The sequence below is a fragment of the Tursiops truncatus genome, chromosome 16 (genome assembly GCF_011762595.2).
Source record: "Tursiops truncatus isolate mTurTru1 chromosome 16, mTurTru1.mat.Y, whole genome shotgun sequence".
Classification (NCBI taxonomy): domain Eukaryota; kingdom Metazoa; phylum Chordata; class Mammalia; order Artiodactyla; family Delphinidae; genus Tursiops; species Tursiops truncatus.
In genome coordinates this window covers 45,148,400-45,175,916 of record NC_047049.1, presented here as the reverse complement: position 1 = coordinate 45,175,916, position 27,517 = coordinate 45,148,400, and the positions used below count along the sequence as shown (strand labels likewise).

Sequence of the window (27,517 nt, the reverse complement as noted above, 5' to 3'; positions counted from 1 at the left end):
ATGTTAATAGTTCTGGCCAGTGAGCTATGAATGGAAGTCTCCATCAGCCTGGGTCCCTGAGTGACTATAGTGAGCAGAGCCCTCCTGACATGCATTAGACATGTAACTTGAGCAAAAAATAAATCTTTGTCTTAAGCCATTGACGTTTTGGGGATGGTTTGGGGTAAGTTCAATATAACCTACTTTATTTTGCCTGATACAGTATCAACTAGGGATCCATTTTTTTCACTTTATAAATAATTGGCTATATAAATACCACTTATTGAATTAGTCTAGTCTTTTCTCACTAAAGTAATTTCATACCTGTCATGTTTTACATTTTTATATGCACACAACTCTTAATCACCTGATGTGTCCCCCCGTGCCAAAATTATACTGTCTTACTTATTGTAATACAATTTATAAGTTTTGATAGCTGATTGTATCCATACATATTAAGGATTATGTCGTCTCGGAGAACTGACCCCTTTATCACTAGGTAATGCCCCTCTTTATCTCGGATATTTTTCCTTGGTCTGTAGCCTGTTCTGTCTGCAATTAATATAGCTACTCTAGCTTTTTTTTTTGATTAGCATTAGCATAATATATCGTTTTCCATCCCTTTACTTCTTTTTCCCTCAGTTTTATTGACGTATAATTGACAAATAAAATTGTATCCGTCCCTGTACTTTTTTTATATCCAGCTATATTACTATTTATTTTATTTTATTTTATTTTTTTAACATCTTTATTGCAGTATAATTGCTTTACAATGGTGTGTTAGTTTCTGCTTTATAACAAAGTGAATCAGCTATACATATACATATATCCCCATATCTCGTCCCTCTTGCATCTCCCTCCCTCCCACCCTCCCTATCCCACCCCTCTAGGTAGTCACAAAGCACCGAGCTGATCTCCCTGTGCTATGCGGCTGCTTCCCACTAGCTATTGGTTTTACATTTGGTATTATATATATATCCGATGTGGCACATACATACAATGGAATATTACTCAGCCATAAAAAGAAACGAAATTGAGTTATTTGTAGTGAGGTGGATGGACCTAGAGTCTGTCATACAGAGTGAAGTAAGTCAGAAAGAGAAAAGCAAATACCGTATGCTAACACATATATATGGAATCCAAAAAAAAAAAATGGTCATGAAGAACGTAGCGACAGGATGGGAATAAAGACAGGACGGGAATAAAGACGCAGACCTACTAGAGAATAGACTTGAGGACATGGGGAGGGGGAAGGGTAAGCTGGGACAAAGTGAGAGAGTGGCATGGACATATATACATCCCTCTACTTTTAATCTATATATATCTTTATATTTAAAGTGGATTTCTTATAGACAACATGTAGTTGGGTCTTGTTTTTTGATCCACTCTGACAATCTCTGTCTTTTAATTGGTTTATTGAGGCAATTGATGTTTAAAATGATTACTGATATAGTTGAATTAATAACTACCATATCTGTTTCTATTTTCTACTCATTGCCCTTATTCTTTGTTCCTTCTTTAATGCTCTTTCTTTCTTTATGTAGATATATATCATTTTCCTTTTCTCTGAAGAACTTCATTTCCTGCAAGGCAGTTGTACTAGCAACAAATTATCTCAAATTTTTTTTATCTGAGAAACTCTACTTCTCCTTCACTTTTGAAGGATAATTTCATAGGGTACAGAATTCTAGGTTGGTGGTCTTTTTCTTTCAACATTTTAAATATTTTACTCCACTCTCTTCTTGCTTATAGGATTTTGGATAAGAAGGTTCCTGTAATTATTATCCATATGGTTTTTCCTCTGTCTTCTTTGAAGACTTTCTCTTTGTCTTTGTTTTTCTGCAGTTTGATATAACATGCCTAGGTGTAGATTTTAAAATTTTTATCCTATTTATCCTATTTATCCATCACAATCCTTCTGATGTGCAGCTATCCTATATGGTGTTCTCTGAGCTTCCTAATCTGTGCTTTGGTGTATCTCATTAATTTTGGAAAATTCTGGGTCATTATTACTTAAACTATTTCTTCTGTTCCAATTTTCTCTTTCTTCTAGTATTCCAGTTACACGTTTTGAAAAATTTCAATAGTTCTTTGATGTTCCTTTTTTTAAAAATTCTTTTTTCTCTTTACATTTTGATTTGAGAAGTTCCTGTTGACATTTCTTTCAGTTCACTGATTCTTTCCTTGCCTTACCCAGTCTGCTGATGAGTGAGCCTGTCAAAGGCACATCTTTTTCCATCCCTTTACTTCTTTTTTCCCCAGCTTTATTGAGCTTCCTTTTGCTTATATGTAATACACATGCATTTGAGATTTATTCATATTGTTCCATATATCAATAGTTCATTCCGTTTATGGTTGAGTAGTTTTCCATTGTATGGATATACTACACTTACTCATTCCCAAGTTGAGGACACTTCAGTTTTTGGTGATTTTGAATAAGGCCATTTCAACTTTCATGTACAGTTTTGGTTGGTTTTTTTTTGCGGTACGCGGGCCTCTCACTGTTGTGCCCTCTCCCGTTGCGGAGCACAGGCTCCGGACGCGCAGGCTCAGCGGCCATGGCTCACAGGCCCAGCCGCTCTGCAGCATGTGGGATCTTCCCGGACCGGGGAACGAACCCGTGTCCCCTGCATCGGCAGGCAGACTCTCAACCACTGCGCCACCAGGGAAGCCCTGAGATTGGGTTTTTTTGGTGGATTCTATAGGGTTTTCCATGTTCTTAGATCATGTCATCAGTGAATATAGTTTTACTTCTTCCTTTCCAATCTCAATACTTTTTATTTTTGTTTCTTGCCTAATTGTCCTGACTAGAACCGTCAGTAAAATGTTAAATAGAAATGGTGAAAGTGAACATCCGTGTCTTATTTCTTATCTTAGGGGGACAGCTTTCATCCTTTTACGGTTAGATATGGTGGTTACTGATTGTTGTTTTATAGAGACTGTATACCAGCTTGAGGAAATTTCCTTCAATTCCTATTTGTTCAATGTTTTCTCATGAAATAATTGGATTTTGTCACATGCACTTTCTGTATCTATTGAGATGATCATGTGGTTTGTGTGCACTCCTGGGATGAATCCCACTTGGTCGTGGTAGATAATCCTTCTGATGTGCAGCTAGATTCTGTTTGCTAGTATTTTGTTGAGGATATTTGCAACTATATTCACAAGGGATATTAGTCTGTTGTTTTATTTTCCTGTAATATCTTTGGTGTTTACTAGTAACCCAGTAATACTGCCCTGACAGAAGGAGTTGGTAAGTTTTCTGTCCTCTTTTACTTTTTGTGAGAGTTTGTGAAAGATTATGTTAATCCTTTAAATCAGGGGTCCCCATCCCACGGGCTGCAGACTGATACCAGTCCGCAGCCTGTTAGGAACCAGGCCGCACAGCAAGAGGTGAGCAGCAGGTGAGTGAGCGAACAAAGCTTCATCTTTGTGGACCACCTGGAGGGGTGGGATAGGGAGGGTGGGAGGGAGGGAGACGCAAGAGGGAAGAGATATGGGAACATATGTATATGTATAACTGATTCACTTTGATATAAAGCAGAAACTAACACACCATTGTAAAGCAATTATACCCCAATAAAGATGTAAAAAAAAAAAAAAAAAAAGCTTCATCTGCTGCTTCCGATAGCTCGCATTACCACCTGAACCATCTCCCCGCCCACCGCCCCCCATCCGTGGAAGAATTGTCTTCCATGAAACCCATCCCTGGTGCCAAAAAGGTTGGGGACCAATGCTTTAAATTAAATGTTTGGCAGAATTTAGCATTAATGTCTGGTCCTGAGCTCTTTTTGTTGGATGTTCTTTGATTACTGACTCAATCTCTACTTTTTAGGTTTATTCAGATATTCTGTTTCTTCTTGATTCAGTTTTCATAGTTTGTGAGTTTCTAGGAATTATTCCATTTCATGCAGCTTGTTTAATTTTTGTAAGGTCAGTAGCAATGTGTCCACTTTCATTCTTGATTTTTGTGATTTGAGTCTCCCTTTTCTTAGTCTAGCTAAAGTTTTGTCAATTTTGTTACTTTTTTGAAATTACTGATTTCCTTAGTTTTCTCTATTGTTTATTTTGTTTACTCTACTTTATTATTTCTTTCTCCTCCTTGCTTTGAGTTTAGTTTGGTGTTCTGTTTTAGTTTCTTAAGGTGGAAGTTTAAATTATTGATTTGAGATCTTTTCTTCTTTAATGTAGGTGTTTATAGCTATAAATTATAAATATATTAATATTGTCTTTTGTATTTACCTATGTATTTTTTTTTTACCAATGTTCTTTATTTCTTTGTGTGGATTCAAGGTAGCCTCTAGTGTTCCTTCATTGTAGCCTGAAGGACTCCTTTTAACATTTTTTGTATGACAGGCTGCTAGTGACAAACTCTTTCAATTTTTGTTTGTCTGAATTGTCTTAATTCTTGTCCATTTTTGAAGGTTAATTTCATTATATATAGAATTATTGGTTGACAGGTTTTTTTTTCTTTTGGCACTTTGAATATGTCATCTTTTTGCCTTCTGTCTTCCATGGTTTCCGATTAGGAATCAGCTGTTAATCTTATTGACCATGCCTTTGTTTGAAAAGTAACTCTTCTCTTGCTGCTTTCAAGATTCTCTCTTTGTCTCTGTTTGTCAGTCCCCTGTTCAAAACCTTCCAGTGGTTTCCCATCACAATCAAAGTAAAATCCAAATGCACTACTGTTGCATTTAAAGTTTTTCTTACATGTATCTTTTTTTTTTTTTTTTGCGGTACGCAGGCCTCTCACTGTTGTGGCCTCTCCCGTTGCGGAGCACAGGCTCCGGACGCGCAGGCTCAGTGGCCATGGCTCACGGGCCCAGCCGCTCCACGTCGTGTGGGATACTCCCGTACCGGGGCACGAACCCGCGTCCCCTGCATCGACAGGCTGACTCTCAACAACTGCGCCATCAGGGAAGCCCCCTACATGTATCTTTAACCCTGTTTTATTACTTTCCATCTTAGTAATTCTACTTGAGGCACACCACCTTTTTACTCTTTCTTCAATAAGACCAGCATCTTCCTGCTTGAAGGTATCTCCTCCTCCAGATACAGTTATTGTTCATTCTCTCACTTTATTAAAATTCTCAAAGGGAATTCCCTGGTGTTCTGATGGTTAGGACTGTGTACTGTTACTGCAGAGGGCCTGGGTTCAATCCCTGGTCAGGGAACTAAAGATCCCACAAGCTGTGTGGCATGGCCAAAAAAAATTCTCACATGTCATTTCCTCATGCCTTTCTTAACCACTCTTATTAAAAATATACTTCCCACTCCTACATGTGCCAGTCGCTCTTTATCTTTACCCTGCTGTACTGGTTTTCATTACATTGAATAACCTGGCATTATATTATAGGTGAATGTATGGATGAATGGTTGGATTTATTAGTAGTATTATTTTTAAGTAAAATCTAAGCATCATGAGGTCGTGGTCTTTTTCTTATTCACCAGTGTATTTTTAACCCAGAGACTAATGTCTGACATAGAATAAGCATTCAAGTATTTGAGTGAAGGAAATCCAGAGTGATGTTTAATAGTTCTTAACTGTATCTAACTGAAATATGGTCATCTAGTATAGATTATTTTTCCATTTGAGACATTAAAATATGTAGTCTCTTTGTATATGCCATTCCTTCTCTAGTTTATTCTCATAAAGCTCTTTCTACCATTACTTTTTGCATTTTCTGAAGTGACTACAACCCTACAATGTTTTCAAAAGTACTTTAACGTCTTTGTTTTGACAGTATGTATGTACTACATGTACTTACCACATAATGTTAATCTTAAGAATTAAAGTGGAAATTGGCAATGTTGAGTAGAAATATATGTATTCAGTTTAATAAGAAACCAGGAATGGAAATAATTTTCAGTTTATTGGTTTTCTCAATTTCTTTCTTTTAGATAAGCATTTTAAAAATTAATGAATTTTGTTAGAGCAATTTTCAGATCACAATAAAACTGAACAAAAACTAGAGATTTCCTGTAGACTGCATGCCCTCCACCCTCCCTTGTACAACCTCTCCCACTATCAACGTCTCACACTAGAGTGAGGCATTTGTTATAGTTGATGAACCTACATTGGCATACCATTTTCACCTAAAGTCCATAGTTTACATAGTTTACATAATGATATATTTACCATTATAGTACTATAGAAGATAATTTCATTGCCCTAAAAGTTCTCTGTGCTGTCCCTATTCATTCCTCCCTCTTCTCAACCCCTGGAAGCCATATTCTTTTTACTGTCTATTCCATAGTTTTGTATTTTCCAGAATGTCATATAGTTGAAATCATAGAGTATGTAGCCTTTTCAGATTGGCTTCTTCCCATTAGCAATATGCATTTATGTTTCCTCCATGCCTTCTAATGGCTTGATAGTTTATTTCTTTATAACACTGAACACTGCTTAGATCTTTATAACACTCCCATTGTCTTCATGTACCCCAGTTTAATTACCCATTCATCTACTGAAGGACATCTTGGTTGCTTCAAGTTTTGGCGATTATGAATAAAGATGCTATAAACATCCATGTGCAGGTTTTTGTGTGGGCATAAGTTTTCAGCTCTTTTAGGAAAATACCAAGGAGTGTGATTGCTGGATTGTATGGTAAGAGTATGTTTAGTTTTGTACAAAACTGCCAAGGTGACTGTACCATTTTGCATTCCCACCAGCGTTGAATGAGGGTTCCTATTGCTGTACATCCTTGTCAGCATTTGATGATGTCAGTGTTCTGGATTTTGGCCATTCTAATAGGTGTGTAGTGGTATTTCATTGTCATTTTAATTTGCATTTCACTAATGACATATGATGTTGAACATCTTTTCAAATGCTTACTTGTTATCTGTATATCTTCTTGGGTAAAGTGTCTGTTCAGGTCTTTAACCCATTTTTAAATTTTAAGTTGTTTCTTTTCTTATTGTTGTTTGTTTTCTCCCAGTCTGTGGCATGTCTTCTCATTCTCTTGACATTGTCTTTTGCAGAGCAGTAGTGTATAATTTTAATGAAGTCTAGCTTATCGATTATTTCTTTCATGTATCATGCTTTTGGTGTTGTATCTAAAAAGTCATCACCATACCCAAGGTCATCTAGGTTTTTCTGCTTGTTATCATCTAGGAGTTTTATAGTTTTGCATTTTACATTTAGGACTCTGATCCATTTTGAGTTTATTTCTGTGAAGCATATAAGGTCTGAGACCAGATTATTTTTAATTTTTTTTGCATGTGGATGTCCAGTTGTTCCAGCACTATTTGTGGAAAAGACTATCTTTGCTCCATTATATTACCTTCACTCTCTTGTCAAAGATCACTTGACTATATTTTTGTGGGTGTATTTCTGTGCTCTCTATTCTATTGATTATATTTGTTTATTCTTTCATCATTACCACGCTGTCTTGATTGCTGTAACTTTATAGTAAGTCTTGAAGTTGCATAGTGTCAGTCTTCAAACTCTGTTCTTCAGTATTGGAATCACTATTCTGGGTCTTTTGCCTTTCCATATAAACTTTACAATAAGTTTATTGATAGCCACAAAACATGCTAAGATCTTGATGGGATTGTGTTGTATCTACAGATCAAGATGGGAAGAACTGACATCTTGACAATATTGAGTCTTCCAGTCCATGAATGTGGAATCTCTCTCTAGTTATTTGGTTATTATTTGATATCTTTCATTACTATTTTATAGTTTTCCTCATATAGCTCTCATACATATTTATTAGATTCATACCTAAGTTTTAAAATTATATTTGGTGCTAACATAAATGATAATGTATTTTCAATTTCAAATTCCACTTGACCATTGCTGGTATATAAAAAAGTGATAGACTTTAGTATATTAATCTGGTATCCTGCGACCTTGCTATAATCTAATTGCTTATCAGTTCCAGGAGTTTTTTTGTTGACTCTTTTTGGATTTTTCTACATAGACAATCATGTCATATGCAAACAAAGACAGTTTTGTAACTTCTTCCCAATCTGTATACTTTTCATTTCCTTTTCTTGTTTTATTGCATTAGCTAGGACTTCCAGTACAATATTCAAAAGCAGTAGTGAGGGGAGACATCCTTGCCTTGTTACTGATCTTAGCAGGAAATCTTTGAATTTCGAACAATTAAGTATGTAGGGTTTTTGTTTTTGTTTTGGTTTTGGTTTTTTTTTGGTCAAATTGAGGAAGTTCCCCTCTATTCCTAATTTGCTGGGAACTTTTATGAAGAATGAATGTTAGATTTCATCAAATACTTTTTTTGCATCTATTGATGTGATCATGTGATTTTTCTTTTTTAACCTGATGACGTGACGGACTACATTGCCTTGCATACTTGGGATAAATCTAACTTGGTCATGGTGTATAATTCTTTTTATTCATGTTGTTGGATTTTATTTGCTAATATTTTATTGAGAATTTTTTCATCTGTGTTCATGAGACATATTGGTCTGTAGTTTTCTTGTAGTGTCTTTGTCTGGTTTTGGTATTAGGGTAATGTTGGCCTCACAGAATGAGTTAGGAAGTATTCCTCTGCTTTTGTCTTCAGGAATCAATTATAGAAAACTGGTGTAATTTCTTTCTTAAATATTTGGTAGAATTCCCCAGTGAAACAATTTGGCCACAGTGCTTTTTGTTTTGGAAGGTTATAAATTATTGATTCAATTTCTTTAATAGATAAAACCCTATTCAGATTGTCTGTTTCTTGTGTGAGTTGTGGCAGCTTGTGTCTTTAAGGAATTGGTTCATTTCATCTAGATTATCAAATTTGTGGGCATAGGATTGTTCATAGTATTCCTTTATTATACTCAAGCTCAGAGATTCTTTTCTTAGCTGTGTTCAGCCTACTAATGAGCCCACTAAAGGCATTCTTCCTTTCTGTTACAGTATTATTAATCTTTCTAGCATTTCCTTTTACTTCTTTCTTAGAATTCCATCTCTCTGCTTACATTGCCCATCTGTTCTTGCATGCTGTCTCCTTTATCCATTAGAGCCCTTAGCATATTAATCGACTAATCATAGATTTGTTGTTTTACATTCCTGGTCTGGTAATTCCAACTTTGCTGCCCTATATGAGTCTGGTTCTGATGCTTGCTGTGTCTCTTCAAACTGTTTTTTGCCTCGTAGTATGCCTTGTTATTCTTTCTTGATAGACAGACATGATGCACTTGGTAAAAGGAACTGCTGTTACTAGGCCTTTAGTAATGTGGTGGTGAGGTGTAGAGTAAGGTGGAGGATGGGGAAGCTTTCTGCAGCCTGAAAATTAGGTGAGGTCTCAGTCTTCTATTGAGCCTGTGTCCCTGGTCTGAGAACTTCATCAGTGCTTCTCATCCTTTCCCTCCCCTTTCCTTACTCTTAGGTAGCACAGGATGGCTGGAGAGAGCTGAAGTTAAGTATTGCATATTACCTTTTCTCCATGTGGAATGCTAGAATTAGCGGGAGTTGAGTATTTCCCTTCCCTCATGGGGCTAGAGTGGATTGGACTTAGATATTTCCTTTCCCTCAGGTGAGCTAGGCTCTGATAAAACCCCAGCAGACTAGGTGCTGGTAAAATAGTTTCTCTTGAGGGCAGGCCTTGTTAAGAACAGAATGCTCTAGTATATTTCAAACTCATTACTTCCCCCCCTCCCTCTGCTGGAAACACTAGGGGGTTTTTCTCTGATATTCACTGTGAGAATGTGGGCAAACTCCTGGAGGTAAAATTCACAAAGTGTGTGTGTGGGGCCGAATGAGTAGGTTCCCTGGAATTTTTAGCTCTCAGATTTGTCCATACTGAGACTCCTGTAGTTCATCAATTATAGGTTAGGTTTTCCTACCCACTGGTTCCAGGTAGAGGTTTCTGCTCTGGTTTGTTGTGATTTTCTATATTCACTTGTCTGTCTCTCCAATATTGGGGGTAGACTTGTCTGTCTCTCCAATATTGGGGGTAGTGATTTGCCCTGTGACCTCATTTCTTTGATGGATTCAAGAAGAGTTGTTGACTTTTTAGTTTGTTCAGGTTTTACTTGTTAGGATTCAGTGGTGACTTCCAAGCTCCTTACATGCTTACCTGGAGATCAGAAGTTTTGACTATATTTTAAGAGGGTCATTCTTGCTGGTGTGCTGAGGATAGTCAGAGAAAGGGGAAGCAGAGGTAGAGGCTGTTACACAAACACAGGTGAGAAATGTGCTGTGTTGGACTATAGAATTGTAGTTGGAAAGATAAATATTTCTATTTGGATGTTTGGATATCTTAGAGCCAGCAAGACTTGCTGACAGATTGAATGGTAGGGTGTGAGAGAAAGAGAGGTGTTGGGGGTAACTCCTTGGTATTTGACCTGAGCAACTTGGATGAATGGAGTTGCTGTTAATTGTGATGGCTACTTCTGGAGCAGAACCAGGTTTGGAGAGAAGAGATCCAAGGGTGCTCCAAAATTAAGAGGCCAGGAAGTTAAGACCGACCAGCCAAGGAGGTTTAGGGGGAGTGGCCAAAGAGGTAATAACAAAACCAAGAGAATGTGTTAGTCATCTTGTGAATAAAATGTATTCCAGGAGGAGGAAGTGATCAGATGCTGGGTAGGCTGCGTAGGAAAAGAATTGAGAATTGGCCATTGGATTTAGCAAATGGAATTAATTGGTGACTTTGACTGCATGACTAAGTTGGTATCAGCCAGATTTCTACACTGTAAAGTTACTATTTTTATCTTTGTAATTAATATCTTGTGATGTGAGGAGCTACCTTGACACTATGCAAACATCCTATTTTTTCTTATCATTTTGGTCAGTAATTTTAGCACCCGTTGATAGGCTTGTCAGTAACAGTTGTTACCATAGTAGTTGACCAATGATGATTTTTCTGTTTCTTTTATATTCTGTCTGCATTTATTGGCACTTTACTATAAGGAAGTACTGTCATTTATTTCTCATTATCCCTTTTCCTAATTATTTATATCAGAATGGACTCATGAATATTTATTCTATGGGTTATAATCTATTACTATTGTATTGTATTGCTGAGATTGTCCCAAATTTGACTATCAGGAGTACCTTCAAATTGGTTCATATTTCCTTTTGAAATGCCACCATCATTTTTTAGGCATATTTTTGCCTTCCCTGGCACCACAAGATATTCCAGGTTCATCTTGTACTTTCCCTGCCACAGTGTTCACATCAGCTGTTTCTCTAAGGTTACTTTTATTGCCGTGGTATTTAGAAACCAAGATCCAGGTGCTAAGTGTACTCCTTGCTTTTGGGGTGTCATTGCTTCTAGGCTTCATAATGGGCAGAGATAGGGAATATGTGTATTTGCACTCATATACCCACACTTCTGTATCTATCTAAATTGATATATGTTAAAAAGCATGAATTCAAACAGATATCTCCAATTCCAATTTATCATTACAGTGCTCATTTTAGCCTTTTCCTTTCCCTATTTTCCCATTTTCTCGCACAGTGAGAAACTTAGTTCACATTATCCATAGCATATCTACTTATTTGCTCAAACTTATACATATACATAAACTATATACATAAATTAATTTAGAATCACTAACCCATGGATCTCTAAGAAACAAATGTACTAACTAGAGTATAATATTTGTGTGCATTTCTTTTTGTTCTTTGCCTATCGTATAGGCAAAATACTGTTTTCTAAAGTTACCTAGTTTTTTCTTCCCCACACCTTCATTTGTAATATAATTATATTTATGTGTTATTTTGAAGTTTCCCCACATCCTGAATGATTTGTTCATTTGGTGGTAGGGGACGTGAGTTGATGTGAAACATCAACGTGATTCCCAATGTCAGAGCTATATAAACATTTTAGAAGTTGCTACCCTTCATTCCTACTACTTGTTCCCTTTCCCACATTCTTTCTACACCATCCAACCCATCCCCTGTTGGGTAACCAATCTCATTAGTTAATTTTTTTAAATTTATTTATTATTTATTTATTTTTGGCTGCATTGGGTCTTCGTTGCTGCGTGTGGGCTTTCTCTAGTTGCGGCGAATGGGGACTACTCTTTGTTGCGGTGCTCAGGCTTCTCATTGTGGTGGCTTCTCTTTGTTGTGGAGCATGGGCTCTAGGCACACGGGCTTCAGTGGTTTTGGCACGTGGGCTCAGTAGTTGTGGCTTGCTGGCTCTAAAGCTCAGGCTCAGTAATTGTGGCCCACAGGTTTATTTGCTCCACAGCATGTGGGATCTTCCCAGACCAGGACTCGAACCCGTGTCCCCTGCATTGGCAGGTGGATTCTTAACCACTGCGCCACCAGGGAAACCCTCATTAGTTTCTGATTTATCCTCCCTGTTTTTATTTTGCCCAAATGGGCAGATACATGTATATTTTCATATATCCTCTTGTTTCTAATATGAATAGTAGCATACTATATAGTCTTTTGTATTGTGCTTTTTATACTTAATAATATATCCTGGATGTCACTCTAAATCAGTTCATAGAGAACTTTCTCATGCAGTTTTCATATTTTTTTCTTTTCATTTTTATAGTATTCCATTGTGTGAAAAAAATATATCAGTTTACTCAACCACTTTTTTGTATATGGCACTTAGGTTGTTTCCAGTATTTTGCATATTTACATGGTGCAACAGTGGATAACCTTGTGCATATATATTTTTGTATGTTGTAGACATATCTTCAAGGTGGAGTACTAAAATTGTGATTGCTGGTCCAAAAGGTTTAAGTGCATATGTAGTTTTGTTAGGTACCATCAAATTTCACTTCAGATGGTTGAACTAGTTCGTATTCCCACTGCAACATACGTACACCCATGACCTCCCAACAAAAGTGTTGTAATACTTTAAAATTTTTGCCAATATAATATGGTTTTTTTAATGTATTTATTTATTTGGGTGCATTGGGTCTTCGTTGCTGTGCACGGGCTTTCTCTAGCTGCAGCGAGCAGGGGCTACTCTTCCATGTGGTGCGAGGGCTTCTCATTGCAGTGGCTTCTCTTGTTGTGGAGCACAGGCTGTAGGCGTGAGGACTTCAGTAGTTGTGGCACGTGGCTCAGTAGTTGTGGCTTGCAGGCTCTGGAGCACAGGCTCAGTAGTTGTGGTGCACGGGCTTAGTTGCTCTGCAGCATGTGGGATCATCCCGGACCAGGGATTGAACCCGTGTCCCCTGCATTGGCAGGCGGATTCTTAACCACTGTGCCACCAGGGAAGTCCTAATGTGTTGTTTTAATTTGCTATTTTATTACGAGTGAATTGGAACATTTTATTCATTTGTTTAAGGGCTATTTTTCCATCTTTCTTTTGGAATGCTTGTTCCTGTCTTTTGCTTATTTTTCTATTGGGTTTTTGGTCTTTGTCTCAATTTTTAATAGGTCATTATACGTTAGGGACATTAGTCTTTTGTCTCTGGTATATGTTACATGTATTTTCTCCTGGTTGTCTTTTGACTTTGTCCATAGTGGTTTCTTTCTTATGCAATTAAAATTTTTTTCTCATGTAAAAAAGTTTTTTTAAAAGAAATTTATCAATTTTACTGTCTCTGCATTTCGAGTCATAGTTAGAATAAGCCATTTTTTGCACCAGAGTTAAAGATGAACTCATCCATGTTTTCTTTTAGTACTTAGCTTCATTTTTTCACATTTAGATCTTTAATCCATTTGGAGTTTATTCTTACGTATGGCACTAGGTATGAATCTAATTTTATCTTTTCCCAAGTGACTACCCATTTATTCCTGCACTGTTTATTTTTAAAGTCCATTTTTGGCTCAGTAGTTTGAGATCCCACCTTTCTCATCTGTCTATTTCTGGACTTTTTATATGTCAGTATCACACTTTTAATTATAGAGGCTTTAATAGTATGTTTTTCATGTCTGGTAGGGCTAGTACTCATCAATTCTCTTTTTTGGTGTTTTTCTAGCTATTTTTGCATATTTGATTTAACTTTATTGCCTTGTCTCACTCTTTTAAAAAGATTAGTATTTTTAGAGTGATTGCATTGAATTTATAAATTAACATAAGTAGAACAAACATCTTATAAGGTTGAATCATTCTATCCAAAAACAGAGTTGTTTTTTGGTTTTGTTTATCCACTTTTACAGCTTTTAGGAGTGTGTTAAAATTTTCTTTGTAGAGGTTTGCACCTTCCTTGTTAAGTATATTTCTAAGTACAGTAGTTAATAATATTTAAATATTTATTGTTATTATAAAAGACGTTTTCACTACTGGTATATCCTATAATGGTTTATTGCTTGCTTATTTGAAGGCTATGGGTATTTGTATGTTAATTTTATATACTGCTAATTTACTCCATTGTCTTTCTTTTGGTCTTCTTATAAATTCTCCAGGGTTTTTCAGGTATATTTGTCATATCATCTGCAACAGAGATAGTCTCACTACTTCTTTAACCATTCTTTGGCCTTTAATTGATTTCTCTTGTCTAATTAAATTGACTAATACCTCTCTTACTATGTCAAATAGTGGCAGAGTTGGTGGACATCTTGCCTTGTTCCTGATCTTACTGGATAATGTTTCTAGTGTTTCCTCATTAAATAAGATAGTGTCTTTAAGACTAGTAGTATTTTAACATATTAAGAGAATATCTCTCAATTCCTATTCTCTTGAGACTTTTAAAATATCATGAATGGATGTTGAATTTTGTCAAAGATTTTCTTAGCACCTATGGAGATTTTTTTTTCCTTAGAGCTGTTAATGTGTTGGATAATAATACTACTAAATACTACTAATAATAGATTTCTTAGTATTGAACCAATCTACAATCCTGGAATACATTCCTCTTGGTTACAGCAAATTCTGTTCTTGGTGTACTAGAGGATTCTGTTTGCCTGTATTTAGATTTTTATATCAGTTTGAGTGAATGATATTGGTCTGTAGTTTTCGTTTTTTGTAATGTCTTTATTAGGTTTAGGAGTTGATGCTATCCTTACTTCTTTTTAAAAAAAATTTATTTACTTATTTTTGGCTGCATTGGGTGTTCGTTGCTGTGTGCAGGATTTCTCTAGTTGCGGTGCGTGGGCTTCTCATTGCGGTGGCTTCTCTTGTTGCGGAGCACGGGCTGTAGGTGTGCGGGCTTCAGTAGTTGTGGCATGTGGGCTCTACCCGGACCAGGGCTCAAACCCGTGTCCCCTGCGTTGGCAGGCAGATTCTTAACCACTGCGCCACCAGGGAAGTCCTATCCTTACTTCTTAAAAGAAATTAGCATATTTTCATTTATTTTAAGAAATTAGGATGTTTTTATTCCTTTCAGTGCTCTGGAAAAATATGTAGATCATAGGGTTTATTTTGCCTTTAAAGGTTTCATAAATTCCTGTAAATCCATTTGGCTTGGTGCTTTTTATTGTGTGTGTGTGTGGTGGGGGATTCCTGAACAGCATTCTCTAGTTCTTCTACGGAAATTGATCTGTTCAAGCTTTCTAACTTTCATGGCATCAATTTTGTTAATCTGTTGTTCCTTAGGAAGTTATCCCCTTGCTATTTCTTATTTTTGTATATTTGTGATTCCCTTCCCTTTTTTTCCTTTTAATACGTTTAGCTTGTAGTTTGTCTACTTTGTCAACATTTTTTAAAAACTAGGATTTTGATTTATTAATTGCCTTTATGGTTTTTTTTGATTTTTTAGTAGTCTTTAGTTTTATTGCATTGCAAAGAGTGGTGTTTGTAATATTTCCATTTTATGGAAAGCATTGTTTTCTTTTTGACCTAATATATGATCAGTTTTTGTGTATGTGCCGTGGACCCTTGAGTATGTGTATTATTATCATCTAGGAACAATAAACATGTCTCACTGATTATTTTGTTCAGTTGGCTTATCTTTATGTGTTTTTTCATGCTTGATCTGTCTTGTACTAAAAGGTATATTAACGTCTCTTATTATTGTGTTTTTCTTTATGTCCCTCTGCATCTTCTATAGTTTTTGTTTTATAAAGGTGGTTACTTGTGTTATTTGATACATAAGAATATCCATAACTGTTACATCTTCATTATGAACTTTAACATTAAAAAATATCCCTCATTGTCACATTTGATGCTTTGGGTTGTGAATTCTCCTTTGGTAATCAGGATCGCCACACTCCCTCCTTTTCTGGTTTATTTCACTTAGCATAGTGTCTTCAAGGTTCATTCATGTTGTAGCATGTGGCAGGATTTCCTTCTTTTTTAAGGTTGAATAATACTCCATTATATGTTTATGACACATTTTCTTTATCCATTCATCTGTCAATAAATATTTTAGGTTACTTCAATTTCTTGGCTATTATGAATAAAGCTGTAATGAACATGAACATGCAGATATCTCTTCCAGATCCTGATTTCTTTTGAATAAACACCCAGAAGTAGAATTACTGGATCATATGGTAATTCTATTTTTAATGTTTTGAGGAGACTTCATGCTGTTTTCCATTTTGGCTGCACAGTTTTATATTCCCACCAATAGGGCACAGTGTTCCAGTTGCTCTACATCCTCACCAACACTTGTTATTTTCTGAGTTTGATAGTGGACAGCCTCTTGGGTGTGGTATCTTATGGTGGTTTTGATTTGTATTTCCCTGATGATTAGTGATGTTGACCATCTTTTCATATTCCTATTGGTCATCTGTATGTCTTCGTTGGAGAAATGTCTATTCAAAAGACATTTAAAAATCAGATTATTTGTTTTCTTTTTGTTGAGTCTGGTCTAATTATTTTGCCTTATAAGTTATTTGATTTTTTTTTTTCAGGTAACTGTTGGCGATTTTATCTTTGTCATTGAAATAAAATAGTTTTATTACTCAGATATGTCTTGGGCACAATAGTTCTGGGTTAATTTTCCCAGGTACCTAGCGGGTCCTTTCAATGTATAGATTCAGGTCTTCGATTTCTGGAAGTTTTCCAGGATTATATTTCTAAGTATTAGTTCTGTTCCACTATTTTATTTTTTAGGGGCTTTGATAATATGAATATTATTCTTGGCCTGTCTTCCATTTCCGCTACTTTCACTCTAACCCTTCTTACTTCTTTCTTTATGTCATTTTCATACTCTTGCTTGTTTTCCTGGCTTGTCCTTTACTGAGTATGTGGTTGAGTATATTATCTCTTGGTATCTTGCAGTTTATTCTTTATTTTTGTGGTAATTTTTTCTTTTTCCTCCATTTCTTTTCTGAGTTCAGTCAGCAGTCTTTTTCATCCTCCCCCACCTTTTTGGACTTTTTCTGTTCTTAATTTTTGAATTTCTGATTCAGACTGTTGAATACTTCAAATGCTTGAGTATGTTTAACTCTGTTTAGGGTGTGACCTTATAGTTTTCTTTTGCTTCATGGTTATTTTTCTGGGTAAAATTTGCCTTGGTTGATAGGTGTGGGATTTTGTTTTTTAATTTTTACTATTAACTCTCTATGGGTTTGTTATTGTTTTCCTCCTGTTGATTTTTGTGGTGTTCGGGTGTTTTACGGATTCTGTTTAATGGTGCTATGCCAGTTTAGTAATGTCCAGATATTTTCACATATGTTTTCTGTCTGTTTTGTGGTGATGGTGGGGAGTGGGGCAGTCGTGATTCCTCCAATTTTGTTATCTTTTGTCTTGCAGGACTCTTAAGTTTTTACCCCTTGTTCCTTTTCCCCCTGAACACTGAATTACTATGGATGCTCTTCATCTTTCGCTTTTTGCCTCCTACAGAAGTTCCTTCAAATTGCTTGGCTTTAAAGTCCATTACTTGTAGTCAGTATTCTGGTCTGAGTTCTTTCTGTAGACTTTTGAGACTTAGAATTGCCTTCTTCCTTGTGATGGTTTTATATTGAACTTGTATACTGCACTACCTTCCCTCTCCAAACTTCTCCAGAGTTTTTCTTGATCAGCCCTGCAGGGACAGGAGCATGAGATTTCCCACGCTAGGATAGAGCAATTGCCCCTTTTTATTTCCAGTTCTTTTGAAGTTTAGACATTCTCTGTCTTCAAGTTATGAGGGCTGAGGGCATAGTTTCTGTGTAGATTCATTTCCCTTCTTACTGTTCTGTATTGTTTTGGGAGGAAATATTGGGAGATGGGAGCTATGGCCCACCATTGTCTTTAATTATCCATCAGTCCTGTCGATTCTGTTTTATTTTCTAAATGTAGATATGAACATGGTCTCAAACATACATGTATCTGTGTGAAAATTCTAAAAAAAGACACAGGAAACATGTTTGAGTCATTATTAGGGTTAGATGAGGTTGTAAGTGCCCTTTGAAGAAGAGACACCCGGGAATTCTTCTTTTTTCTCTGCACACTCATAAAGAAAAAATCATGTGAGCACACAGGAAAATGTTGGTCATCTATAAGCTAAGAGAAGAGGTCTCAGAATGAAACTGGTGCTTTGATCTTGGATTTACCAGCCTCCAGAACTGTGAAAAAAATAAATTTCTGTTGTTTAAGCCACCCAATCTGTGGTGTTTCTGTTATGGCAGCCCAGGCAGACTAAGATACACCGACAACACACACACACACACACACACACACACACACACGTATATTCGCAAATACACGTACACTCATATATCACTTATCACGGCTTTGTTTGTAGTAGTAAAAAATTGGATAGCTGAAAATATATCTTAGTAGGGGACTGGGTAAATAAATTATGACAAAAACATATATTGGAGCACTGTTCAGTCATTGCATACAATGTATATTTTCATTTATTGATGTGAAAGATGTATACAATATATTAAGTGAAACAGTTTATAAAACAGCTTAAAGTATGTTCCCATTTTATTAAAAAAATAAGTTTTTAAAGGAAGTGTACCCCAAATATTGAAAATAGATTTTACTGGACTTAGGATTACATGTAGTTTTAATTTTCTTTTGTATATTTCTGTGTTGTCTTTTTTCATAAGTTGCTATTTTTATAATAAATATTTGAATTTGTAAAAAGTTTTAAAAACACTGAATAGAAAAATCTGTATGTATGTATGTAATATATCCTTTGGGAAGACATGTTTGTTTAATAGGAATTAATTTTTCTGGATGTAGTTGTAAGAAATAAGCATTGAGGTTTAAAGGCAAAGGACCACTCTTAAATAGGGTTGCCAGATTTCTATTTGCTAAATCTGGCAACCCTATCTTAAAGGAAAGTTGATTTGCTTTGTATATTTGAGATTCCAAAAGTATTCTTGGTAGAAAGAACCCTAGTCTTTTTTATTGTGCAAGTGAGGATGCTAAGGCTCACAGAGGTGATGACTTCCTTAAGGTCATCCAGCAACTCAGGTGGGCATCAGGACCACAGCTCAGTCTTGGATGATTCTTGCCACCCTGTTTTGCTTGTCAACCTTCTGTTGTTTTAGCCTGCTAACTGATCGCTAAGTCTATTAAAAGTGATTACAGGAGTTAATCTAAGCAGTGTTGTTATGTTGTCTTTAATCCAGTTCTAAAGGTTTTTTTTTTAATGCAATAAGACTGTACAATGTTGGTTGAATGTAAATAATGGTATTACCTACCCAAATTGCTTTATTTAGTTATCCTGGTGAAATCCTGTAATTTTGATTGAAAAATATGACCAGAGCATATTAAAATTTTTTAATATTAAAATACTTTTAATGTGAAATAATTTCTAGGTTAAAAGCCTTTCCTTACTGGCATTCTTTTTTAACTGGAAGCAAAAAAAGTGAACTGTTCCCATTTGGGAGATATATGTATATCCACCTCCTCAGCCCATGTGGGCTGTATTCCATGATGATCTTTTGGAACATTTGGTGAACGTTTAGTAGACATTCAGGTCTACTAACAGGCAACACTACTTAAACATACACCTAGACAGCTACTTTTGCCTTATGGAGACTGATTTTCTAGAGACTGATTAGCATAAAGGTTGAGTGCAGTCTCTGGAGTTAGCCTGCTGGGGCTTTACATTTCTAATCTACATACTCTCTGGGTGTCACTTAATCTCTCAGTGCTTCAGTTTTATCATCTGTGAAATAAGCATAATGGTAATGCCTGCTTCACAAGATTATTGTTGTTGCAGTTAAATTATGGTAATACAGGTCAAGCATTTATAACGGTGCCTGGCTTATAATAATAAACACTAACGCATATAGCACTTACTGCTATTATTCTAGTCAACTTATTTTATAGTATCACAAGCAAAAGTAATTTGAGAAGGCAGTATGTGAGATATTTGAAAAAGATATTCATCAACATCAGTATCTGTAGCCATTAAATGTTCTATTGAGTAGATAATGCTCACTCTCTGGCTAGTAGTCTTTGGGCATTCAAATGCGCAGTTTGCAAAAAAAAAAAAAGTTTATGCTGCAGTATGGAATCTGCCTTAACATTCCTTTAACATCACAGAAATGCAAAGAAACTGTCTTGTAGACCATAATTTTCAGTATTGAAAATTGCCCATAATATACTTTTTATTAAAGATTGAATTATTCTTTTGTGTTCAGACTCTGCAAAAAAGTATGTCAATATGCAGTTATGGACTATAATCACATTCAAACATTAGGGTGGGAGGAATTTTCTAATATATTAATGTTTTATGGGAAATTATATTCTGTGCCCTGTTTCAGGATTATTGACCTTTCCATTTGGAAGAATATGAAAGATGCTATCTGAATCACTAAATAAACTCACATATAAACAATCATTATTCCCTGTGGACATGTTATTCTGGGAACAGACTTTTAGAATACAAAATTTTAGGGGCAAATAAGCTAAATTAAATGTTCCATATATTTTAAAATTTAGATTTAATTGACATATTAGTTCTGGGGTACAACATAATGATTTGATATTTGTATATAAAGTTGGCCCTATGTATCCTCTGGTTCTGCATCTGAGGATTTAACCAACTGTAGATCGAAATTGTTGGGGAAAAAAAATCCAGAAAGTTCCAAAAAGCAAAACTTGAATTTGCATCACGCTGGCAAATATTTACATAGTGTTTACTTTGTATTAAGTATTACAAGTAATCTAGAGATGATTTAAAGTATACAGGAGGGTGAGTATAGGTTATGTGCAAATAAATACTATGTCATTTTGTATAAGGTACTTGAGCATCCATGGATTTTGGTATTTGCAGGGGACCTGGAACCAATACCCCTCGGATACCAAGGGACTACTGTATTGCAAAATGATCAATGCAGTAAGTCTAGTTAATAGTCAACATCCATCACCATACATAGTTACAAAATTTTGTTTTCTTATGATGAAAACTTTTAAGATCTACTCTTTTAGCAACTTTCAGATATACAACACAATATTATTAACTATAGTCTCCATGTTGTACATTATATCCCCATGACTTGCTTACTTTATAGCTGGGAGTTTGTACATTTTTAACCCCTTGCACCCATTTTGCTCACCCTCCACTCATAATACACTTTTAATGCTGAATATAACTGAATGAAGGCTGTACTTTGCAGTATTGAGAACTGTCTTCTAGGTGTTAGATCTTAAACTCTTCAGGGCTCATTTCAAAGTATCTTTTTAAAGGACTGCCTAATTTTATACTTTGTTTCAAGGCCAGAGAGTTACTGAAATATACTGTTCTTTTCTAGTGAGTGGATTGGATCATATCTACTTTTAGCCATGCCTTTTACCTATGATTCTGTATAGTTAAACATCTAGCATTCAATTTAGAATTGTGTTTAATTTATTATTATTTCTTTGATAAAATTGATTTGTATCATACTCTTTCCAAAATACTATTGAATTTTTAACCAATTTTTTTATAACCTTCCCCTAAGGTATTCCCATCTGTCAGCAGCACTTAATTTGGAATAACATGGAACTTGAAGATGATTATTGCTTGAATGATTACAAGTGAGTGTAACTGCGTATCAGATATCTTATAGACGCTCAGAATTATGACTCCATATACCAGTGTTTTTCTTCTGAATCCTTGAATCATGTCTCTTCTTCTTCTGAATAGTTTTTATCCCTAGATTTTAGTGTAAATCCTGAACTTTAAGATGTGCTGGCTCAGTACCCATGCTACCTGATCTTTGTCCTCTGATTCTTTGTTTTACCTTTTCATTATTCACACCAAGCTACTTACCCCTGCCTTTTTAGACTTCCTCTTCTTATCTTGCCTTCTTTGCTCCTTTCTTTGAATATCGACTCATTTCCATCTGGCTACCTTCCTTTTCTTTCCATTTTCACAAGGGTACTGGGTAAGAGAGTATTGCTCTTCACCAAGTCTTTCATTTTTCTTAGGCCCTCCTAATGCGATACTAAGTGACACTGTGTGCATCAGTGATTGTAGATACACCATCAGACCTTTTGTCTTTCTCCCTTCTCTCACATAGTTCTTCATTCTTTCCTTAAAAAAAAGGGTCAGAGGCCATGTGGAATAGCTGGGAGCACACTGGGAGTTGGGAGATCTTGTAAATTTGTTATTCTTCTATTGTTTTATTTTATTAAATAGATCTGATATTTCTAACACTTTGGGTCTTGAACAAGCTTCTTTTCTTCTTAGGGCCTGACATGTGAAATGAAGAGGCTAAACCACAGAGGTCCTTTTCATACTTTTATTCATGTCATATTTAAGGCTTATGAGAACTTCTTCATGTTTTCATTATTTATGCAAGTAAATAAGTTAACATTTTATATTTATGCACATTGCTATATCATTTTTATTATCTTTTAGAGAGTAGGCACTGTGATAAACCAGCACATAATTATGTGTATATTTAACACTGAATGTATTTTGATGATTGTGGTTTATTTTTGTGTTAATTATCCACAGCATTTCAGAAGGTTGTACCTTGAAGCTGGTTTTGGCTATGCGTGGTGGACCTATAAATACTAGAAGAGGTAGGCATATGTTAAAATTATGTATATTAAAGCAATTTGACAATAATAATCTTCAAGCCAGGTGGTGTTTTTATAGCCTCAGGTTTTATCCAGGTTCTCTTTCTGCTATTAGGTCTTAGAAGAACCTCGTTGTTTCTCTCAGCATTGTTCTTTTCTTATTTTATTTTTTAAATTTTTATTTTTATTGAAGTATAGTTGATTTACAATGTTGTGTTAGTTTCAGGTTTACAGCAAAGTGATTCAGTTATACATACATATGAATATATATATTTATTTCAGATTCTTTTCCCTTATAGGTTATTACAAAATATTGAGTATAGTTCCCTGTGCTATATAGTAGGTCCTCCTGCATTTTTTGTTTGTTTGTTTTTGCGATACGCGGGCCTCTCACTGTTGTGGCCTCTCCCATTGCGGAGCACAGGTTCCGGACGCACAGCCTCAACGGCCGTGGCTCATGGGCCCAGCCGCTCCGCAGCATGTGGGATCTTCCCGGACCGGGGCACAAACCCGTGTCCCCTGCATCGGCAGGCGGACTCTCAACCACTGTGCCACCAGGGGAGCCCTAGCATTGTTTTTTAAAGCCTAAATGAGGGGCAGGAGCTCATATTCCAGAAAAATCTCATGATTCCTGATTCAGTCCAAAGAGATTTAAATATAAACCTCACCAGTATAGGGAAGGGCAGTGGGATGGCATAGTACAAGTATTACGTTGTTATCATTGTGTTTAGGTTCATTTTACTGGTCTTGTTGCTTTTTTAATCCACTGCGTCTTCAACTCCTGGGGTAATGATTGCTGTAGGAAATTCCAAAGATACCTCTTAGCCTGGTTTGTGATGCATTTGGCTTTTATAGATATTATCATAGTCCTGTTGAAGCCTTTTTTTCAGAATGTGGGTGGTCTCTGAGAGAGACATTCAGCAAACACATTTTGAACATCTACTAGATGTTCAGTGCAGTATTTCATGGGAGAAGAAGTTCCTGCTTCATCACAGTGTCCACAATAAACATGTGAAGAATTGATGTTACTTCAGGCAGCTGTAAGTGCTGGAGGGAATAGGGTAGCATGACAGTGTCCATGGAAGTAGGGTAGTAGGAGGACAATTGTGGAAGAGCCCTTGGAGATGATGATGTGAACAGAGACTTGATTAACAAGGAAGTTCTAAGCATGGGAAGAACTGGGCATGTTCACGTTTGTCCCTGATTCAGGTATATCAGATGGATACCCACAGAGCAGAGGCATGCTTAGATTTCTCAGAGTAGTCCTGCTCTGTGGGCCTCGTCTGGGGAAGGCCTTTGTATTTGTTTGATCCTTCACTAACCAGAAAATTGAATGTTGAGTACTGATTCCACTCATGGCTTATACTTCTTCCACAAGTGAGATTTCATCTCCATGCTTCATAATTTTGATTAGAAAATAGGGTTATCACCATCTATTTCCTAGCTATTTCAAGAGGATTTTGTGAGATATGGTACTTTGGCTGTTGAACTGTTTTGGATAAGTTAGAAAAAAACAAAGATAATAATGTTAAAGCTGATTAACTAGATTCGGGACTTTCTATTAGTTGGACCTATGAAATTGCCCCACGTAACATTAAATGATGTTTATAGTAGCCATTCTGAGGGTAGTAGAAGAACCCTAGTGTGTTTACTGAGCCGTTATAAGACGCTAATTTAATGACATGTGAATTCCATTGTATTATAGTTTTCAAAGTTTGTTATTTGTGTATAGTATTGTCTTTAAACAGAATGTTTTATCAGACACCTACTTTTCTTACTAGGACTAAAAATATGTTTATGAGGATAAGTACACAGATTCTGAGTTAAAAATACATGTATTTTTTTAACTTAAAACAAAATGAAAGTGGAAGGCATCATTACCTGTCGGTAGTTGAAGCTTTGTAATACTTTTTTCCCTACAACTTCTTGTGCCTCGTTTGTAAATTGAAGAATCAGTACCTAGAACTTGTCTTTTTTTATATTTTAGACTAAGTTCTTAATAATTATGCCTTTATTGAATCAACTTTTAAAATGAAAATGTAGCTGTTGTCTACCTTACATCAATGAAAACTTTGTGAAAAAGAAAAACTGTACCCAGATCTAGAAATTCTCCATAATGTATTTCAGAAACCTTATTTTTTAGCTATTGGGTTGGCCTAAATTTCGTTTCACAGAAAAATCCGAACGAACTTTTTGGCCAACCCAATATTTAGTCTTACTTGAAAATTATGGTTTAGAAAATATCTTTATTGTGTGAACTCCAGTAATATTTAGCTTTTAAAATTGTTTTTGAATTAACCATTATCAGAACAACATGGAAAATACTTTCCTGGGAATTCCCTGGTGGTCCAGTGTTTAGGACTCTGCACTTCGACTGCATCAGGCACAAGTTCCATCCCTGGCCAGGGAACTAAGATCCCGCAAGCTGTGTGGCATGGCCAAAAAGAAAAAAAAAAAAAAGCTTTCCTTTCTAAAATTAAATTTTATCCTAAACTATATACATAATGCTTTATACCTGATGAAATCTAAATGATTGTTCTATTATGAAAAGGGGTGTTGCATACATACACATAGGTGCATACATATATTCAATGCCAGTGCCTCCCTAAGTAAGGCACACTCTCTTGGTTTAAACAAGACTTTCATGTGGTTTTAGTAATGCTGGTAGCATAGTTTTTGTTTCTTATTAATGTAATTTGGAAAATGTAGCATAAACTTAAAATGGCAAGGACCTGTTTTAAAAATGTCCTTTAATATTTACACATCTTGTGCCTATGAAAGAGCCTATCAAAACATCCAACTATTTTTGTAAAACAAGGTAAATCTTATTATGTTTCTGAAGTTTTTGTGTTTTAGTACTGATGGAATTGAATTTAGGATATGGGAACATCTTCAGTGTTTTTACCTCATTACTTTCAGAGTTTAACATTTATTATTGCTGTAACTTTTTGACAGGTTCAGATAACAGTTCAGCACTGTTATTCTGTTAATAAGTAAGCTACTTGAATGAAAGTTATAGAGTCTGAGAAATTGTTGCCTCTTTTAAGAAAGAACAAATGTTTCTGCAGCTTGACATGAAAACGTCTTTGGGAGCGAACTTTTTTTCCCTCAGCCATTGCTTAGACTCCCTGATCTGAGGTTCAGGGGCGTTTAGAACATTCAGGCTGTGAGCTAGCAGTCTCTTGAGGCTTGTCCCCACCACAGGAGCAGAATCTGTCTGTGGCTGCTATGGATGAGAGTGGGTTGAGGTGATGGCTGTGCAGTGTCATTCAAACCTGACGACAGCGCCAGGCCGCTAGAGCCACGTGCTCTGACTAGACACATAGATACATACCAGGACAAGTGGGGTCCTGGGAGGATGCTTTCAAGAAACAACATACTGATCATTACAGACCTAGCAGTTTTAGCACACTAAGGGACCCCCTTGTGTCCTGGGTTACCGTGTACTTTTTTTTTTTTTTGCTGTATGCGGGCCTCTCACTGTTGTGGCCTCTCCCGTTGCGGAGCACAGGCTCCGGACGCGCAGGCTCAGCGGCCATGGCTCACGGGCCCAGCCGCTCCGCGGCATGTGTGATCTTCCCAGACCGGGGCACGAACCCATGTTCCCTGCATCAGCAGGCGGACTCTCAACTACTGCGCCACCAGGGAAGCCCTACCGTGTACTTTTAATTGCCTATCTTCACGTCAAGAAACAATTCTAAGAAGAATCAGCCTTTATATAAAACCAGAAAGAAAAAAAGGGATTCACTTCTAATTTCTAACATATGTTCCCCAATTGTGTGTGTGTTTGTTTTTTTAATCTAAAGTAAGTGGAATTTACATTGCTTTTTAATTATTGATTGTTAGAACCAATATTGGAAAATATAGGGAGTGGAAGGTGTAAAGTGAAAATAGTTATAGATAATTATGTCATACAGTCAACAAATATACTCTCCAGTGACACAGGAAAAACCTCATGTATTTGGTTAAACCCTGCCTTTGTACATAACAACATAATCATTTCATTTCTTTCATATTAATACAACATATAAAATGCTGTATTAACTAAAAAGACCAGAAACTTATCTGAAGAATGTAATATATATGTATTGTATGCATAGGATTGTTGTTCAAATTCAGCACCTTATATCCTGACAGTGTACCAAGATGCATTAAACTTGATATAAATTGAAAGCTTGTTTATCAATTTTTCCATTTGTAGTTCCTATGGAAGATCCACTTAGGGAGATGGCTGAGTACATGGATTCCAGTCGAGATGAGGTCTGGGAGAAGACCTCCTGCAACAAACAAGTTACATTTCTGGTATACCGAGAAGGAGATCAGTTGAATTTCTTTCGTGTAGTAGACAGGGGAGATGGCACTTTAACACCATTATCTGAATCTTTAAGGTAAATAGGTTTTCATTTGCATGTCTCACTTAGAAAAGGAGAACATTGTATGATACGCCCATAAACCTTATGTTTACCTTGTGTTGTCAAAATAGTCTTATGATATTCACAAGACTAACTAAATTTTATTCATTCTCCCCTTTTCCACCACCCCACCTCAATTATATAATTCTGAAATTGTCCTTCGTATGATTGATACGAGTAATTTCTAAAACTGAAATTTCTTTATGGAGTAGGATTTTTTGTAAAAAATATTTATTTCTGTCACTTTATGAAAGTCTAAGATGCCTACTAGATTATAGAGTCTTGTTACAATAGTGTGTTATTATACAACTGTGGCATAATAGAAAGGGTTAAGCCTAAAGTTGCTCTTTTTTTCCAAAATTTAACTCTGCTGCTTAAAGATGGATAAATCTCTTTACTTCTCTAGTCTTGTTTTCC

At 36.0% G+C, this 27,517-nt stretch overlaps 1 protein-coding gene across 6 annotated transcripts in view; it reads left to right on the top strand.

Moving 5' to 3' along the window:
* Positions 1–27,517, top strand: part of ZFAND4 (zinc finger AN1-type containing 4) — a 72,429-nt gene that overhangs the window by 17,939 nt on the left and 26,973 nt on the right. For 5 of the 6 annotated variants that reach the window (XM_073793340.1, XM_073793341.1, XM_033842465.2 and 2 more), the window contains 3 exons: positions 21,623–21,698; positions 22,624–22,691; positions 26,890–27,076. In XM_073793340.1, coding sequence (XP_073649441.1) covers positions 21,623–21,698; positions 22,624–22,691; positions 26,890–27,076 — 331 coding nt within the window. Of the gene's footprint in view, positions 1–21,622; positions 21,699–22,397; positions 22,465–22,623; positions 22,692–26,889; positions 27,077–27,517 lie in introns of those variants that run through there. The other variant, XM_073793342.1, reaches the window with a different exon arrangement.